This window comes from Denticeps clupeoides, chromosome 10 (assembly GCF_900700375.1).
Source record: "Denticeps clupeoides chromosome 10, fDenClu1.1, whole genome shotgun sequence".
Classification (NCBI taxonomy): domain Eukaryota; kingdom Metazoa; phylum Chordata; class Actinopteri; order Clupeiformes; family Denticipitidae; genus Denticeps; species Denticeps clupeoides.
Window position 1 is genome coordinate 22,377,975 of NC_041716.1, and position 17,740 is coordinate 22,395,714.

Sequence of the window (17,740 nt, forward strand, 5' to 3'; positions counted from 1 at the left end):
CGCAGTGTGTCTCATATCCAGCCAGCTCCTGAGTTATTTCCATGTTTTCATTTACTCCCCGTATGAAAAGCAAAAGTTGTGCAGAGTCCGAAATGTCCGTGCTCTCATCACACGCCACAGAAAAGGCGACAAATCCAGCAGCCTTTGCTTTAAATTGCTCCTTAATGTCTCGAGACATTTCTTCAATACGACGTGTCACAGTGTTTCGTGAGAGGCAGATCTGGGAGAAAGTTTTTGCCTGTGACGGGCACATGATTGTCGCAGCTATGGACAGACACTCCTTAACAAAGTCACTCGTTGAAAATGATCTCCCAGTCCGGGCAATTAGCGCAGTAATCTGAAAGCTGGTCCGTGTCGCGCTGTCCTGGGCTATCGAGGGCTGTCGAGGGCCATGTAAGAGTCCCTTGTTGCCTGTGAAGTTTAGCCAGCAGCTCCCTGGTCTTGTTCTTTCGCGCATCACCTTTGAATTGCAAAAATGCTGCGTGCTTCGTCTCATAATGCCGTCGAATGTTATACTCCTTTAGTACAGCAACAGACTAGTTACAAATAAGGCAGACCGCTTTAGCATTTATGTCAGTGAAAAAATATTCTTCCGAAAAGGGGTTACTCCAGTCCGGGAACATTGTTGTCATGTGAAATGTTCCCTAGTCGTTTTCACCTGTGTTAATTGTATAAAGCTGCCCTGTTCATTTCTGTCAGGTCTTTAACGTTATGTTCCGTGTTCATCAGTGTCTACGTCTCGGATGTCTCCCCTGTCCTGTGATTCACCATTAAACCCCTGTTTCTTGATGTCAGGTGATCGCGTCCTTCATTCCTCGTCACTCTTCGTCCTGCTCTCCGTGCACCCGCCTCGTCATGCCCGCATGGACGTGACACCTCTCAGCATTTTTTAAATGTCTTCTGTCTGTGTGCCACTGATGATGCCGCTCCATGTTGATAGTGGCTTAAGCTAGCAGCCCGGTGGTGACCCGCCACAAACTAGTTTGATCCCGTATGGCGGCAACAAAGACTCATGGGACTTTTTGCAAATGATTAAGAGTTTGTGCCCGAAATAACTCACTTATGTCACACAGATTATGATATTTTTTTTGTTCAGCTTGATCCCCATTTCTCTTGTTCTCTCTGGCATGTCTGTTAGTTTTGCATCATGCTCCACTTTGGTGCGAGTGTACATCAAGATGTCGTCCACGAACGCCTGGGAGCCCCTCATTGGCCTTGTCCATCCTCCTCTGAAACTCATCCAGCCTAACAATGATATCAAAAGGAAGTCTCTTGAATCTGTATATGCCATGAATAGCTTTGTTCAGTCCTCTAGGGTCAGGGCAAACTCAAAGTTTTCCAGTTTTTGCTTCTCCACTACCATGGCTCACCTTCGGGTCAGTGGCAGTCAGTCAGATGTTGGTCGTGAACTTGGTGTGTCTCAAAGTGTCATCAGCAGACTTGCATTAAGACACAGAACTACTGGCAGAGTTCATGACAGACCCAGGAGGGGTGCCCCACGAGTGACAGACCGCAATGATGACCAGGACCTAAGGACCTATGCACTCAGACATTGTTACGAGATGCGAGGGGTACTGGACAAACCATTCAAGGGTTTCCATTCAAAACCATACGATATTTGTATATGAAGGAAACAAGTGGAGGATTGTGTGCCTGACTGCTTTTTCTGTGGAGGATATCGAAGACATCTACTTATTCGGAACCATGATCACAGGATTTTGGCTGATTGGATTAGGCATTGCCCTGGCATATCTGAAATGGAACGGTGACAACCACTAGGCAGGCTGGACAGATTGAGGGAATGGGCAGAGCTGTGGGTGCACGGACTGTGACTATTGATCACAAATTGAATGCCATCACTGGGACTATTGATCGGATTGATCAGAAACTGGACGAAATCTTGGAGAGGCTGGCAGCTTTGTGCAGACCAGAGACTGTAGAAGAGCTGCGAAAGTTTCAGCTGTTCACCCGAAATCTCAAAAAACTCCTTCCTATCTGGGTTCGGCTCCCCTAATCAGCATCAACCTGGAGGTTAATTACAAAGCCTCTTACCACTATTAATAAGGCTTTTTAAAATGTCTTTGCTGATCTTCCTACCTCACCCCTCCCTCCCTTTTGGAGCTCTTACAGCCTTAAACACCCCTGGTGCAGGATCAAGGTTAAAAGGGTTGGATCTCTGGTTCTGTGTTGTGCGCTCTGATCAGGGGGCCGTGGATGTCTCGCGGCTACTGCTGACCTGGTTGGTCTCGGTGTGGCTTGTGAGAAGGTGGGCCTCAGTTGCTGTTTGAAGGTGAAGTGATTGTCATTGTGAAACACTGCAGCACAGCACGGTGAAACAATAAAATGTGTCCTCTGCTTTAACCATCACCCTTGGTGAGCAGTGGGCAGCCATGACAGGCGACCGAAGACCAGTGTGTGGGGACGGTGCTTTGCTCAGTGGCACCTCAGTGGCTCGGGATTCGAACCAGCAACCTTCTGATTACGGGGCCTTAACCGCTAGGCAACCACTGCCCCAGTATAGTCTCGTAAGTGGTCTTACAACTCTTGCTCTCTGTGATTACAGGTCTGATCCCTAATTATTTTGTGGTTGTGTTTCTCCTCAGAACTCCTCTAGCATCCAGTTCTGCCTTGCTGAACGACTTTAACTCTTCTTCAAACTGTGTGTTGGTTCAAATGGCTGAGCTGTCACCATGTCACCTGGTTTCTGTGTTTTTCAGCAATGTTCTTTTGCTGTTCTGTTGTAGAACATGGCAGACTCTCCAATAAAGCTTTCTCTGAAAAACAGTTGCCCCTTTCCCCATTGGTATTCTCAGCCATCTGTATCTTCCAAAAGTCAAAAGACGGACACATTCAGTATCCGTCTCCCAACCTACTCAGTCTCTCTCCTCTGCATGTGTCCAAACCAATCCCACCTCTCTCACATCCAACCCAAACTGTCCCTCTAATACAGGCTTTCTTTATCCTGCCGTAAACATAGCATCTCATCAACAAATCTCAGCGTCAAGTCCAGAGACATGCACCCCACCCAACATCCTCGAGTAGGGCTGACATTGAAATTAATCCACTGGCATGACGGAACTAAAAAATACATTTGTGCTCACTTTTACATCCAATCACTGAGCATCTTAAATGCTTTGCAAGTTTGGAAGACATGACGGTTGGTGGAGCTCATTTTTTAGGGGAGGGGGTGTGAAATTCTCTGGGTGGGCAGAGCATGAGAAATGGGAGGTAACCTTTCCCCTTATGACGACATAAGAGGCCAAATTCAAGATCAGGCCATCTGAGCTGCGGCTCTCTGAATGGCGAAGCAGAATAACCATATTCTGAATAGTATGATCCAACTCAAACATTACAATAAAAAAGAGAAAATCATACAAAGTAACATTTTCACAGAACTGTGAAAATGTTCAACAAACTGTTCTTTCTATAGCAAACATTAATCATATCATTTGTCTTCACTGACTGCTGATATAAGTGTGTGTGTGTGTGTGTGTGTCTGTCGCCCCGCCCTGGGTTTGTGTCCTACGACTGTTGTTGATGTTGCTCCTGGTTAAATTTGATTGGTGCTCAGTGCTCCTCAGACCGCTGCTATTGGCTGAAAGCTGGTCTTCTGGACGGGTGGGCGGGACTCTGCGCTGACGCCGCAATGGCCGGAAACGACTAGAACGTTAGCTGCCGGCGCTCATGTCTCAGCCGGAGACGGAGATAAACCTGCTTTACTGCTTCTTACAGTCAACGCGCTGAAGGGATTTAAAGCGCTGAAGCCATTTACCGACTGACGAGGCGGCACTGACGCAAGGTAGGAAGTGAGAGCCGCGAAGGCCGGTGAGGGAGCTGCGCTGCCGCTAGCTAGCACAGGTCCGGCTCTGGTGTCATGTTCACCATGGCTGTGGTGAATGGAGCGCATTCTCCTCGTCAGTAAAACATGCGTCTCTGATGCTGATTCTTCTTGCTCGTTTCTCAGCTCGGTGGGGAGTTCGCTTCCATTCCGCATATTTATCTACAGTCACATGAGCATCATTTTATTCAGACCTCCATGTGGATCGTCACGGCTTTCAACTAAACGTTCAGCTGCACAAACAGAAGACCAATATGTTTACATGATGCCAGACATCTGTTTAATGCATCGTGAATACAGGGTTGCTGACGTCTCCTGAACGTCTCCCCTGAGAAAATGTTCGGTAGGTTCAGTTTTATTTTTGGAGCCTACATTAAGGTTGCTGAGACATCTCTCGTATTGTTCTGAAAAGTGACAGTGAAGTGTTTGCCATTGTGAAACACTGCAGCACAGCACACGGTGAAATGTGTCCTCTGCATTTAACCATCACCCTTGGTGACAGTGGGCAGCCATGACAGGCACCCAGGGAGCAGTGTGTGGGGTCGGTGCTTTCGAACCGGCAACCTTCTGATTACGGGGTCTTCTTCAGAGTCTTGTGCGATGGAACTAAAAAAAAATACATTTGTGTGCATTGCAACTGCGATGCTTCGCATGTTTGGAGGCCATGACGGTTGGTGGAGACGTTTTAGGGGAGGGGCTGTGTATTATTGTTTTTAATATCCTCGCTTGTAATGTGTTTGCAGTATTGAGATTATGAATGAATAAGATTGCCTCCTGTGTTACGGCACGATCTAATGGAAGCTACAGCGGGCTCCACAGTCATCTATAAGTTCTGGGTGCGCTCCTCTGTCACCGTCACCTTTCCGGTTTAAATCAGCGGCAGCTGATCACCACCTTTAAGGTCACTGATGTAGGCCAGTGCTTCTGTGCCTGTGATATAATGAGATTGCCTTGATGTGGTACACCAGGACAGGACGCTCTTGCTCCTGACTAATGATTTCATTTCCTAATTAAAAAAAAGTCATCATTGACGAGCCTGTGATAAAAGCGCCGAGGCCGATTAGTAAGTACAGAGTCTTGATAGACATGGACTAACACGCTGTGGTGAAACGAAGCACATCATCTAAAAGTCATTTCACCTTCTGTGTGTTAACAGATGAGCGATCGTTTATTGCATCGCATAATATGAAACAATATAAAGTGCTTCATCCTGACTAATTTAATACTTTAAATACTGTTTTTTTTTCTTTTGTGAAATTGCAGCACATCATGTGGTGGTCTTGGTTCCTCCAGTTGTCTCTGATGCAGTTGTCACTTACCTTTGTGGTGATTGTGCACACCGCACCCTGCCAGACGTGTCGTAAGCTCACAGAGAGCTTCATCAAGGTATGGATCTGGCGTGAAGAGTTTGTCTACCATCCAACGGCGAAAGAAGCACACTGCCAGAATCGAATTATCTGAAGCCACTGCACGGCCAGTCATTTCATGTGTTTCCATGTGTGTTTTGGGTTCATATTTGCTGTCTGAGAGAGAGAACCTACTGAGTGTAGGCAGGCGGCAGGTATGGAGCCAGTGTTTGGAGAAGCCAACACTTCTTGGACCTACATTTATTTCCCTCAGATATATTCACCGTCCTTGTCCAGGGGTTTTGCATAATTTGGGGCATGGACAAGTTATTTGATATGTAATGCTTAGATTAAATTAAAATGTCACCAGACCTCTTTGGTGACTAACCATTGGGTAATATAACTACACCCACATAAATGAATATAGACATTCCATGAAATGTAATTTTATATCAAAGCAATCAGATCGTGACAGTCCTTTATTAGTTGCCTCATTTCAGAGAGAGGGGGTCACCTGCTGGCTCCAGGTTCTCTGGGCAACTAATGAGTGAGGCCAATATCCTCCACCAAGGAGGCGGTGGCTTTAATGCTTAACTATGGGGTGGATAGAGTATTTACACGGACCCTTCTCAGTACATCCCATAATATGTCAAAAAGGTCACAAAACAGAGTGCAATAAATTAATTTTATTTTAAACTTTGCTAACTTGCTAAATCATTATAAACCATTAAACATTTGACAAAATCAAAGTAGGCTGAAATATAAGAACTGTTGCAGGGTCTCGAGCGGACAGCCAATAAGAACTTTGGTGGTGGGAACACAGCCTGGGAAGAAGAGAAGCTGGCCAAATATGCTCGCAGGTGGGACTTTTTTCCAAAGTGCATGTTTAAGATAGCAGCATATTAACATGTGCTTATGAATGGATGGTTTTTCACGCTCCTGTAGTGAAACGCGGCTGTTAGAGATTGTGGAAGCTGCATGCGAGAAGGCTGACTTCGAGTGCAATCAGCTGCTGGAGCAGATAGAGGACCAGGTAGAGACTTGGTGGTTTCACAGGTAAGACCATTATGACCTTCCTCTGTGGTTCGAATCATATCTCTCACAAATATACACAAATCTAATATTTTATATCAACAAGCCCCAGCCAAACCAGTCTTCTCTTTTTCTTTAATTATAATTCAGTTGCAAAGCCAAACACCTCTGCCTTTTGGATTGATATTGATTTGAGCCAAATGAGAAAGGAGAGCCTAATAGGTTGTTAGGAAGCGGAAATGTACTACTAAATCTGCATGAGAGGCAGTGGCATCCTGGACAGGAGTGTCATTGGCTGTGTGGTTATCCAGACATCCCACCAGTAAATTAGGAACAATATCTGGGAAATTATTTACAGCGAGAGACCAATGTACTTTCACTTCCTTGTTAAGATCGGAACCCTGGCAGACAGAAATCAACATTTTTTTTTTGCAGTTTTTGCTCAGATGATCCTAGATTCAATGCGAATAAAGTCTATGTGTACGCTATTGTTATTGGTAATAGTAATTAAATAGTTACATTTCATAAATGTGACCTCTCCTGCCATCTCCCCACCAGTTTATTTGTCTGTTTTGTACTGTGTATGTGTGTATATCTCGTCTGACAGGCAGTTGGAGGCCCCAGATCTGTTTGAATGGCTTTGCATTGAGGAACTCAAACTTTGCTGCCCACCCGGACGCTTCGGTCCTCACTGTGAAGGTACATGCTACAGCAGCAGTTCCCATCATCTTCCAAATTCCCCTCACTAGCCAACCTCTTGCGCATCGTGCACTTATAATTTGCAAATGAATTTAACAAAGAATAGCAGGATGTTTCTTTGATTTTTAATCCAAAAATATCCAATATTCACAAGTAAGACTGTATTTTGTAGTGTGTCCTTCAGGCCATGGTGGTGTGTGTGGGGGACTGGGACGCTGTGAAGGCGAAGGGACGCGTCTTGGTGGAGGGGAGTGTGTATGTGACCCTGGATACTCAGGAGCGCTTTGCCAGGACTGTGCTGATGGCTACTACAGGGAGAAGATCTCCAATCACACGCACCCTCCCTGTTCTGGTAACTAATCGTACAGTGGCAACACTGGAATCACCTAGCATACGTGAGATTGTCATTGTGAAACACCGCAGCACAGCACTCGGTGGCACAGTGAAATGTCTCCTCCGCATTTAACCATCACCCTTACTGATCAGTGGGCAGCCATGACAGGCGCCCGGGAAGCAGTGTGTGGGTACTAGAGGTGTGAACCTTGACTGGTCTAACGATTCAATTAAATTATCAATGACCTGATTATTGATGCATTACGATGCATCCCATACATTTCGACATTCACATGATGTTTTTTAAGCGTTACGGTCTCGTTCACCTGGGTAGACGCTTGGTTTGCTACAATGGGCAGAAAAACTGTTGCCTTCTGCCGCCAAAACCATGAGAGAAATGCCTGACTCGGGTGTCTGTGGTGTCAGGTGAGTGCGGACTGAACACTTACACTTTTTTTCTGTTCATTGGAGCAAATTGAAAGCTACTTTCAGACCGAACGCAGCATGCGTTGCACTCGCCGCGAGGTTTCAGCTCGCCGTTTTTTTAAGAAGCAGCTCACCGCAGCGCTGAGCACAAATAATCAGTGGGATTTTTCTAAACTCATCAGCGTATCCTCCATTCCTGCTTTGTGTGTGTGTTTTGAAGGGGCCAACTAAACACTAGGCCACTTTCATTCTATCGGTCATGCGAAAAGAGGTCACGACAGGCAGGGGTCAAAGTTCAACACATTTCAACTGTGATCGCCGTGCTTGCACAGGACAAAACTACTTTTTAAAGGGAATTTTTATGCCACCAAGCAACAGCATTATGATATAGATTATGTTCTGCACTGCATTGATGCAGAATCGTCCATTGATTAGGAGATTAATGTCAACACCCCAAGTGGGGACTGTTGCCGGTTCGAATCCCAAAACAGCAAGGTGCAACTGAGCAAGGTATCCTCCCCACAAGCGGTGCTGAAATAAAAATACACAACACAGCGCAGAATTGTGAACATTAACAGTTAACAATAAATGTATAAAATCCCAATAACACACCCAGTAGGGGGTGTGACTGGTTCACATCTCTCCAGGTTACTGCTAGCCCAATCAAGCAAGTCATAATCTTCAGCAACTCTTGCAGACCTAGTTTATGCTCATGTTCTTAAATAAGTTTTAAATGTTTTAAATAAGCCAGTAATTCTATTTTGCTTGATTCTGTGTGTGTGTGTGTGTGTGTGAATTCAGCATGCTACTACTCCTGTAAGAAATGCATGGGGCCTCAGGAGAACAAGTGCCTGGACTGTAAACCAGGGTGGATTCTCCATGACAGCAAATGCATAGGTGGGTCTTTATTTTATTTTGTATTTATTTGTTGCACTGAACATTTCTAGTCTGATTGTCCATGATCTCTCCATCCCTCTATTCATGCTGTGAATAATCAGAAGAATGGGTTAGACCGACTACAGCAGATCCGTGCAGTGCATACAGAAAGTTTTCACAGTGCTTAGCTTAAAAATAGATTATAACATACTAAAATGGTTTCGATACTTCTAAATTCCAGTTTTGCATCTGCCATTTCGCAGAAATCAGCAGCAGGCTACAGCAATTTAAACAGGCTTGGCATGGGCAGCCCCTCCTAACCAAAATCCCGAATGCCTGCAAGCGCGACTACATGTATATAATGGTGTAATATATTAATTCTTTAGTAATTTAACAAGTAATAAATGGACACATTTTACACAGTTTTTACTTACTTAAAAATGGACAGTGGAGTTTTGGGGCAAATTCTGATACTTTTGCATGGGCATTTCCAATATTTTAAATGGAGTGTCCTGGATGTGCCTTTTTTAGAAGTTAGGCATGACTTCTGTACTGTGACACTTGATTCACAGCCACTGATGCAGTCCTTATATGGACAATATCAGTATAACTGAAGCTGGTGTTTTACGAGGCCAAGCCAAGCTCAAGATTAATATGTGTCTGATGTTTGTCTGCAATGGGTTTACAGATATTGACGAGTGCGGCACCGAACTCGCCCACTGCCCCTCCAACACGTACTGTTTCAACACTGAGGGCTCCTATGAGTGCAGAGGTCAGCGTCAGTCAGCGTCACCATTTTCTTCTTGCAGTATTCACAGTGGAATTAGATTTGTGTGATGGTATTTTGTGTATGTTTGTCTCCACAGGTTGTGACCAGTCGTGTATTGGCTGCATGGGCAGTGGTCCCGCCCGCTGTAAAAAATGTGCAAGAGGTTATAGACTTAGTGGGGCCAAGTGCCTGGGTAGGGATCAGCAGCTCCTCCTGTTTTATTTCTTAGACATTATAATTCTGATTAAATGACATGAATGAATAGGGTTTTGCAGGATGATTTGACTGAATGAATCCTTTTTGTCAGATGTGGATGAGTGCAGTGAGCGAGGAATAGCCTGCCCGGGCCTGAATGAGGCCTGTATAAATGAGGAGGGCTCTTTCCATTGTGAATGTGCTGAAGGCTTCATCCGCAGGGAAAGCATTTGTGTGGAGAATCTACCACCAAGTGAGTACCTTCACATTGCACGCACTTTGTATTAGAGATGGTAATGACTGGGGTGGTTTATTTTTTTGAAATGCAGATTTTGATTTCATAAACAAATTTCATGTGCAGAATTAGCTGGAATGTGTAAGGCTTTTCCTGTTTGCTATACCTCACAACAGACATCATTTCACCTGCATTAAACATAAAATGTCTCGATTGTGATTAGCAGTAAATCTGGTTCCATATCTACGAGTAAATAACACTGCCGGTTGAAATTCTATAAATGTACTAAATACTATTAATGCTGGTCTTTTTTTCCATGCAGCTGGACCAGAGAAAGGCCTGTTTGATGACATGACCGACGACGAGGTGCTGGTTCTGCAGCAGATGTTTTTTGGAGTGGTCATCTGTGCCCTGGCTACACTTGCAGCTAAAGGGGACATGGTTTTCACGGCCATCTTCATTGGGGGTGTGGCTGCAATGGCTGGTTACTGGCTTTCTGAGAAGGGGGACCGCATGCTCGATGGAATCCTTAAGGGACGTTAACTATAGAGAAGAACTTCATTAACTGCGGAGCTGAAGCTACGTACTGTTGATTACAGCAGTGGAGCGACGATGAAAGCTAAAAGAAGAAGCATATTAATGCAAACCTTGTGTCTTTGGGAGAGGCCAAGAGAACTAGAATCAGGAACCTGTACATCCCTGCGCCCCCTCCAGAACACTAAACTCCTGCATCTTGCTGCTGACCAAGATCCCTCACAGACCAGTTCAGAGGGTTTATGGGAATGCAGAGGGTCCAACTGCTGAAATGCATGAGAAAAAACATTCCAAACCTCCATTTTCAGAATTAAATGCATGAAATAAGATGCAGAACTGATGATTAATATATGAGTTTTCCACATAGAAACTGTAAGGGATGGCGTGATTAGCACAGAAAAATGTATGTTTGTGTGTGTGTTTATGTAGATAGTTGTTTTTAGACCTCCTGCATTTTGGACATTTCTAGTCTTTGGTTACTGTTTTTTTGTTTTTATTATTATTATTATATGGCCTGTACAGTCTAGATTTTTTTTTCTCATAAGTTAATGCCACTTTATTTATTTTTTTGCCTCTGTATGACCTTGGGTTTGTAAGACTTAACCACACATGTCTACAAAGGTGAAGTTCTGTGCAGAAAATTGCAGCTTATGCTAAGCTTAAGTACACCAGAAATAAAACACTTTGCTATTTATTTTACTCATCATGAAAAGTTTATACACTGTATTGTCCAATGCTATACCTATGCAGCTCCGGTGGAGAGGTCACCAATTCCACAGTTGATTGCACAGTGGATCCAGAATGGCAATCATGATGCACAAATCTGTAAAACGGGACAAGAATGGGAGAAAATCCATTTCATAATCACTCTCTGATCAGGAAGAACCATCACCCATTTTGTGATGTCCATGGCTGTGACTTTTTTTCTTTCTCATATTTATGGTTGCTGCTATTTATGGTTGTCTGGTTGCTGCTTCGAGCCACAAATATGTAGCAAAATATTTCACCTTGAAAAAAATGTTAATCTATGAATTTCGCTGAATGAATGGATGGACTGTTTTTGCATGTGCTGATTTACTATGTGGCATTAAAACAGTTTTTAAATAATGTTGTGAGTTAACACATCAGTAAAAGTTATTAGAGAGTGTAGGAGTGAAATTAATGTTCAGCTAAATGCTTTCAAGTAGTAAATCTTTATTTCAAGTAGCTTGTATAAAAATGCATGCTTTTTAGGCCCACCTTGGACCTGAACAGGTCCCAATAAGCATTATGAAAGTGAAAGTGAAGTGATTGTCATTGTGAGACACTGCAGCACAGCACACGGTGACACAGCGAAATGCCTAGAGGCTAGGCAAAATGATGGTGCGTAGGTCAGCTGTAAAATGTTTGCAGATGACACCACCATTTTTGGACTCACCAAATTCAGGATGGACTCACCATCATTCTGCATACCAACCGAAAGTTGAGCTGCTGGTACTCCTGGAGCTGAACATGCTCAAGACTGTGGAGATGACCGTGGACTTCAAAAGGCGTCCTTCACCACTGCTCCCCCTCGTCATATCAGACAGACCGTTGTCTTTTGTGGAGACGTGTGTACAGTGAGGAGGTTATTCACCATCTGCGCTCACTTTGATCATTTTAGCTTAAACAAAAGTGTCTGTAGTGATTCTGACACTGCCTACCGGCTTATTTAAAATAAAGAAACCTTTTTCTAGTCAGAATTTTGCTCAATGAGTTCTACAATTATATTATTTAATCTGTGCATTGCATAGAGAAGAACAGTCTCTTCTTCAACTTTTAAACTTCACCACAAATTATACAAAAGACCTCTGATAATTGGTCAAGGATGCACCCCCCAGGGTGTCACCTATCTGGGAAATAAATGTGGGAACTATACCCAGAAGTGTTGTTCTCCTCCTCTCTATGCCCTGCCTCATGCGAGCACTCGCATAACCCTGCACCTTCTCACCTGAAATGTAGACACTGAAACACCTGAAACACCCGAAACACCTGAAACACCTGAAACGCAGACACGAAAATACCTGAAACGCAGACATTGAAACACCTGAAACGCAGACACGAAAATACCTGAAACACCTGAAACACAGACACGAAAATACCTGAAACGCAGACATGGAAACACCTGAAACACCTGAAACGCAGACACTGAAACACCTGAAACACCTGAAACGCAGACACGGAAACACCTGAAACACCTGAAACACAGACACGAAAATACCTGAAACGCAGACATGGAAACACCTGAAACGCAGACACGAAAATACCTGAAACACCTGAAACGCAGACACTGAAACACCTGAAACACCTGAAACGCAGACACGGAAACACCTGAAACACCTGAAACGCAGACACGAAAATACCTGAAACACCTGAAACGCAGACACGAAAATACCTGAAACACCTGAAACGCAGACAGTGAAACACCCGAAACACCTGAAACGCAGACACGAAAATACCTGAAACACCTGAAACGCAGACACGAAAATACCTGAAACGCAGACACGGAAACACCTGAAACGCAGACACGAAAATACCTGAAACACCTGAAACGCAGACACTGAAACACCTGAAACACCTGAAACGCAGACACGGAAACACCTGAAACACCTGAAACGCAGACACGAAAATACCTGAAACACCTGAAACGCAGACACTGAAACACCTGAAACGCAGACACGGAAACACCTGAAACGCAGACACGAAAATACCTGAAACACCTGAAACGCAGACACGAAAATACCTGAAACGCAGACACTGAAACACCCGAAATACCTGAAACGCAGACACGGAAACACCTGAAACACCTGAAACGCAGACACGAAAATACCTGAAACACCTGAAACGCAGACACGAAAATACCTGAAACACCTGAAACGCAGACAGTGAAACACCTGAAACACCTGAAACACCTGAAACGCAGACACGGAAACACCTGAAACACCTGAAACGCAGACACGAAAATACCTGAAACACCTGAAACGCAGACACGAAAATACCTGAAACACCTGAAACGCAGACAGTGAAACACCCGAAACACCTGAAACGCAGACACGAAAATACCTGAAACACCTGAAACGCAGACACGAAAATACCTGAAACGCAGACACGGAAACACCTGAAACGCAGACACGAAAATACCTGAAACACCTGAACCGCAGACACTGAAACACCTGAAACGCAGACACGGAAACACCTGAAACACCTGAAACGCAGACACGAAAATACCTGAAACACCTGAAACGCAGACACGAAAATACCTGAAACGCAGACACTGAAACACCCGAAATACCTGAAACGCAGACACGGAAACACCTGAAACACCTGAAACGCAGACACGAAAATACCTGAAACACCTGAAACGCAGACAGTGAAACACCCGAAACACCTGAAACGCAGACACGGAAACACCTGAAACACCTGAAACGCAGACACGAAAATACCTGAAACACCTGAAACGCAGACACGGAAACACCTGAAACACCCAAAACACCTGAAACGCAGACACGAAAATACCTGAAACGCAGACACTGAAACACCTGAAACGCAGACACAGAAACACCTGAAACACCTGAAACGCAGACACTGAAACACCCGAAACACCTGAAACGCAGACACTGAAACACCCGAAACACCTGAAACGCAGACACTGAAACACCTGAAACACCCGAAACACCTGAAACGCAGACACGGAAACACCTGAAACACCTGAAACGCAGACACGGAAACACCTGAAACACCTGAAACGCAGACAGTGAAACACCTGAAACACCTGAAACGCAGACACGGAAACACCTGAAACACCTGAAACGCAGACACGGAAACACCTGAAACACCTGAAACGCAGACAGTGAAACACCTGAAACACCTGAAACGCAGACACGGAAACACCTGAAACACCTGAAATGCAAATATGGATACAGCTGAAACAGCTGAAACGCAGACACGAAAATACCTGAAACACCTGAAAAACCTGAAACGCAAATATGGATACAGCTGAAACGCAGACACGGAAACAGCTGAAAAAGCTGAAAAGCAAACATGGAAACACCTGAAACGCAGATACGGAAACACCTGAAACACAGACACTGAAACGCAGACACAGAAACAGCTCAAACGCAGACACGGAAACAGCTGAAAAAGCTGAAAAGCAAACATGGAAACACCTGAAACGCAGATACGGAAACACCTGAAACACCTGAAACGCAGATACGGAAACACCTGAAACACCTGAAACGCAGATACGGAAACACCTGAAACACAGACACTGAAACGCAGACACAGAAACAGCTCAAACGCAGACACGGAAACAGCTGAAAAAGCTGAAACGCAAACATGGAAACACCTGAAACGCAGATACAGAAACACCTGAAACACAGACACTGAAACGCAGACACAGAAACAGCTCAAACACAGACACGGAAAAACCTGAAACGTAGACACGAAAATATCTGAAACGGAAACACCTGAAATACCTGAAACGCAGATTCGGAAACACCTGAAACACAGACACTGAAACGCAGACACAGAAACACCTGAAACGCAGACACGGAAACAGCTGAAAAAGCTGAAACGCAAACATGGAAACACCTGAAACGCAGATACAGAAACACCTGAAACACAGACACTGAAACGCAGACACAGAAACAGCTCAAACACAGACACGGAAAAACCTGAAACGTAGACACGAAAATATCTGAAACGGAAACACCTGAAATACCTGAAACGCAGATTCGGAAACAGCAGAAACAGTTGAAACGCAGACACGGAAACAACAGACACGCAAACACCTGAAACGCAGACACAAAAACACCTGAAATGCAGACATGGAAACAGCTGATAGGCAGACACAGAAACACCTGAAACGCAAACACGGAAACACATGAAACACCTGAAACGCAGACACTGAAACACCTGAAACGCAAACACGGAAACACATGAAACACCTGAAACGCAGACACGGAAACACCTGAAACACCTGAAACGCAGACACGAAAATACCTGAAACACCTGAAACGCAGACACGAAAATACCTGAAACACCTGAAACGCAGACACGAAAATACCTGAAACGCAGACACGGAAACACCTGAAACGCAGACACGAAAACACCTGAAACACCTGAAACGCAGACACGGAAACACCTGAAACACCTGAAACGCAGACACGAAAATACCTGAAACACCTGAAACGCAGACACGAAAATACCTGAAACGCAGACACTGAAACACCCGAAATACCTGAAACGCAGACACGGAAACACCTGAAACACCTGAAACACCTGAAACGCAGACACGAAAATACCTGAAACACCTGAAACGCAGACACGAAAATACCTGAAACACCTGAAACGCAGACAGTGAAACACCCGAAACACCTGAAACGCAGACACGGAAACACCTGAAACACCTGAAACGCAGACACGAAAATACCTGAAACACCTGAAACGCAGACACGGAAACACCTGAAACACCCAAAACACCTGAAACGCAGACACGAAAATACCTGAAACGCAGACACTGAAACACCTGAAACGCAGACACAGAAACACCTGAAACACCTGAAACGCAGACACTGAAACACCCGAAACACCTGAAACGCAGACACTGAAACACCTGAAACACCCGAAACACCTGAAACGCAGACACGAAAATACCTGAAACACCTGAAACACCTGAAACGCAGACACGGAAACACCTGAAACACCTGAAACGCAGACAGTGAAACACCTGAAACACCTGAAACGCAGACACGGAAACACCTGAAACACCTGAAACGCAGACACGGAAACACCTGAAACACCTGAAACGCAGACACGGAAACACCTGAAACACCTGAAACGCAGACACGGAAACACCTGAAACACCTGAAACGCAGACACGGAAACACCTGAAACACCTGAAACGCAGACACGGAAACACCTGAAACACCTGAAACGCAGACAGTGAAACACCTGAAACACCTGAAACGCAGACACGGAAACACCTGAAACACCTGAAACACCTGAAATGCAAATATGGATACAGCTGAAACAGCTGAAACGCAGACACGAAAATACCTGAAACACCTGAAAAACCTGAAACGCAAATATGGATACAGCTGAAACGCAGACACGGAAACAGCTGAAAAAGCTGAAAAGCAAACATGGAAACACCTGAAACGCAGATACGGAAACACCTGAAACACAGACACTGAAACGCAGACACAGAAACAGCTCAAACGCAGACACGGAAACAGCTGAAAAAGCTGAAAAGCAAACATGGAAACACCTGAAACGCAGATACGGAAACACCTGAAACACCTGAAACGCAGATACGGAAACACCTGAAACACCTGAAACGCAGATACGGAAACACCTGAAACACAGACACTGAAACGCAGACACAGAAACAGCTCAAACGCAGACACGGAAACAGCTGAAAAAGCTGAAACGCAAACATGGAAACACCTGAAACGCAGATACGGAAACACCTGAAACACCTGAAACGCAGATACGGAAACACCTGAAACACCTGAAACGCAGATACGGAAACACCTGAAACACAGACACTGAAACGCAGACACAGAAACAGCTCAAACGCAGACACGGAAACAGCTGAAAAAGCTGAAACGCAAACATGGAAACACCTGAAACACCTGAAACGCAGACACGGAAACAGCTGAAAAAGCTGAAACGCAAACATGGAAACACCTGAAACACCTGAAACGCAGACACGGAAACAGCTGAAAAAGCTGAAACGCAAACATGGAAACACCTGAAACGCAGATACAGAAACACCTGAAACACAGACACTGAAACGCAGACACAGAAACAGCTCAAACACAGACACGGAAAAACCTGAAACGTAGACACGAAAATATCTGAAACGGAAACACCTGAAATACCTGAAACGCAGATTCGGAAACAGCAGAAACAGTTGAAACGCAGACACGGAAACAGCAGACACGCAAACACCTGAAACGCAGACACAAAAACACCTGAAATGCAGACATGGAAACAGCTGATAGGCAGACACAGAAACACCTGAAACACCTGAAACGCAAACACGGAAACACATGAAACACCTGAAACGCAGACACTGAAACACCTGAAACACCTGAAACGCAGACACGGAAACACCTGAAACACCTGAAACACAGACACGAAAATACCTGAAACGCAGACATGGAAACACCTGAAACGCAGACACGAAAATACCTGAAACACCTGAAACGCAGACACTGAAACACCTGAAACACCTGAAACGCAGACACGGAAACACCTGAAACACCTGAAACGCAGACACGAAAATACCTGAAACACCTGAAACGCAGACACGAAAATACCTGAAACACCTGAAACGCAGACAGTGAAACACCCGAAACACCTGAAACGCAGACACGAAAATACCTGAAACACCTGAAACGCAGACACGAAAATACCTGAAACGCAGACACGGA

The 17,740-nt window shown here is 44.7% G+C and overlaps 1 protein-coding gene across 1 annotated transcript; it reads left to right on the forward strand.

Annotated features, from left to right (window-relative positions):
* Window positions 1-3,643: 3,643 nt before the first annotated feature.
* creld1b (CRELD disulfide isomerase 1b) lies at window positions 3,644-11,390 on the forward strand. Its single transcript, XM_028993459.1, has 11 exons — window positions 3,644-3,799; window positions 5,102-5,224; window positions 5,962-6,044; window positions 6,130-6,240; window positions 6,824-6,915; window positions 7,088-7,267; window positions 8,476-8,571; window positions 9,239-9,322; window positions 9,417-9,512; window positions 9,627-9,767; window positions 10,072-11,390. The coding sequence occupies exons 2-11, from the start codon at window positions 5,108-5,110 to the stop codon at window positions 10,290-10,292; spliced, it is 1,221 nt and encodes a 406-aa protein (XP_028849292.1). The 5' UTR covers window positions 3,644-3,799; window positions 5,102-5,107; the 3' UTR covers window positions 10,293-11,390.
* Window positions 11,391-17,740: the final 6,350 nt, after the last annotated feature.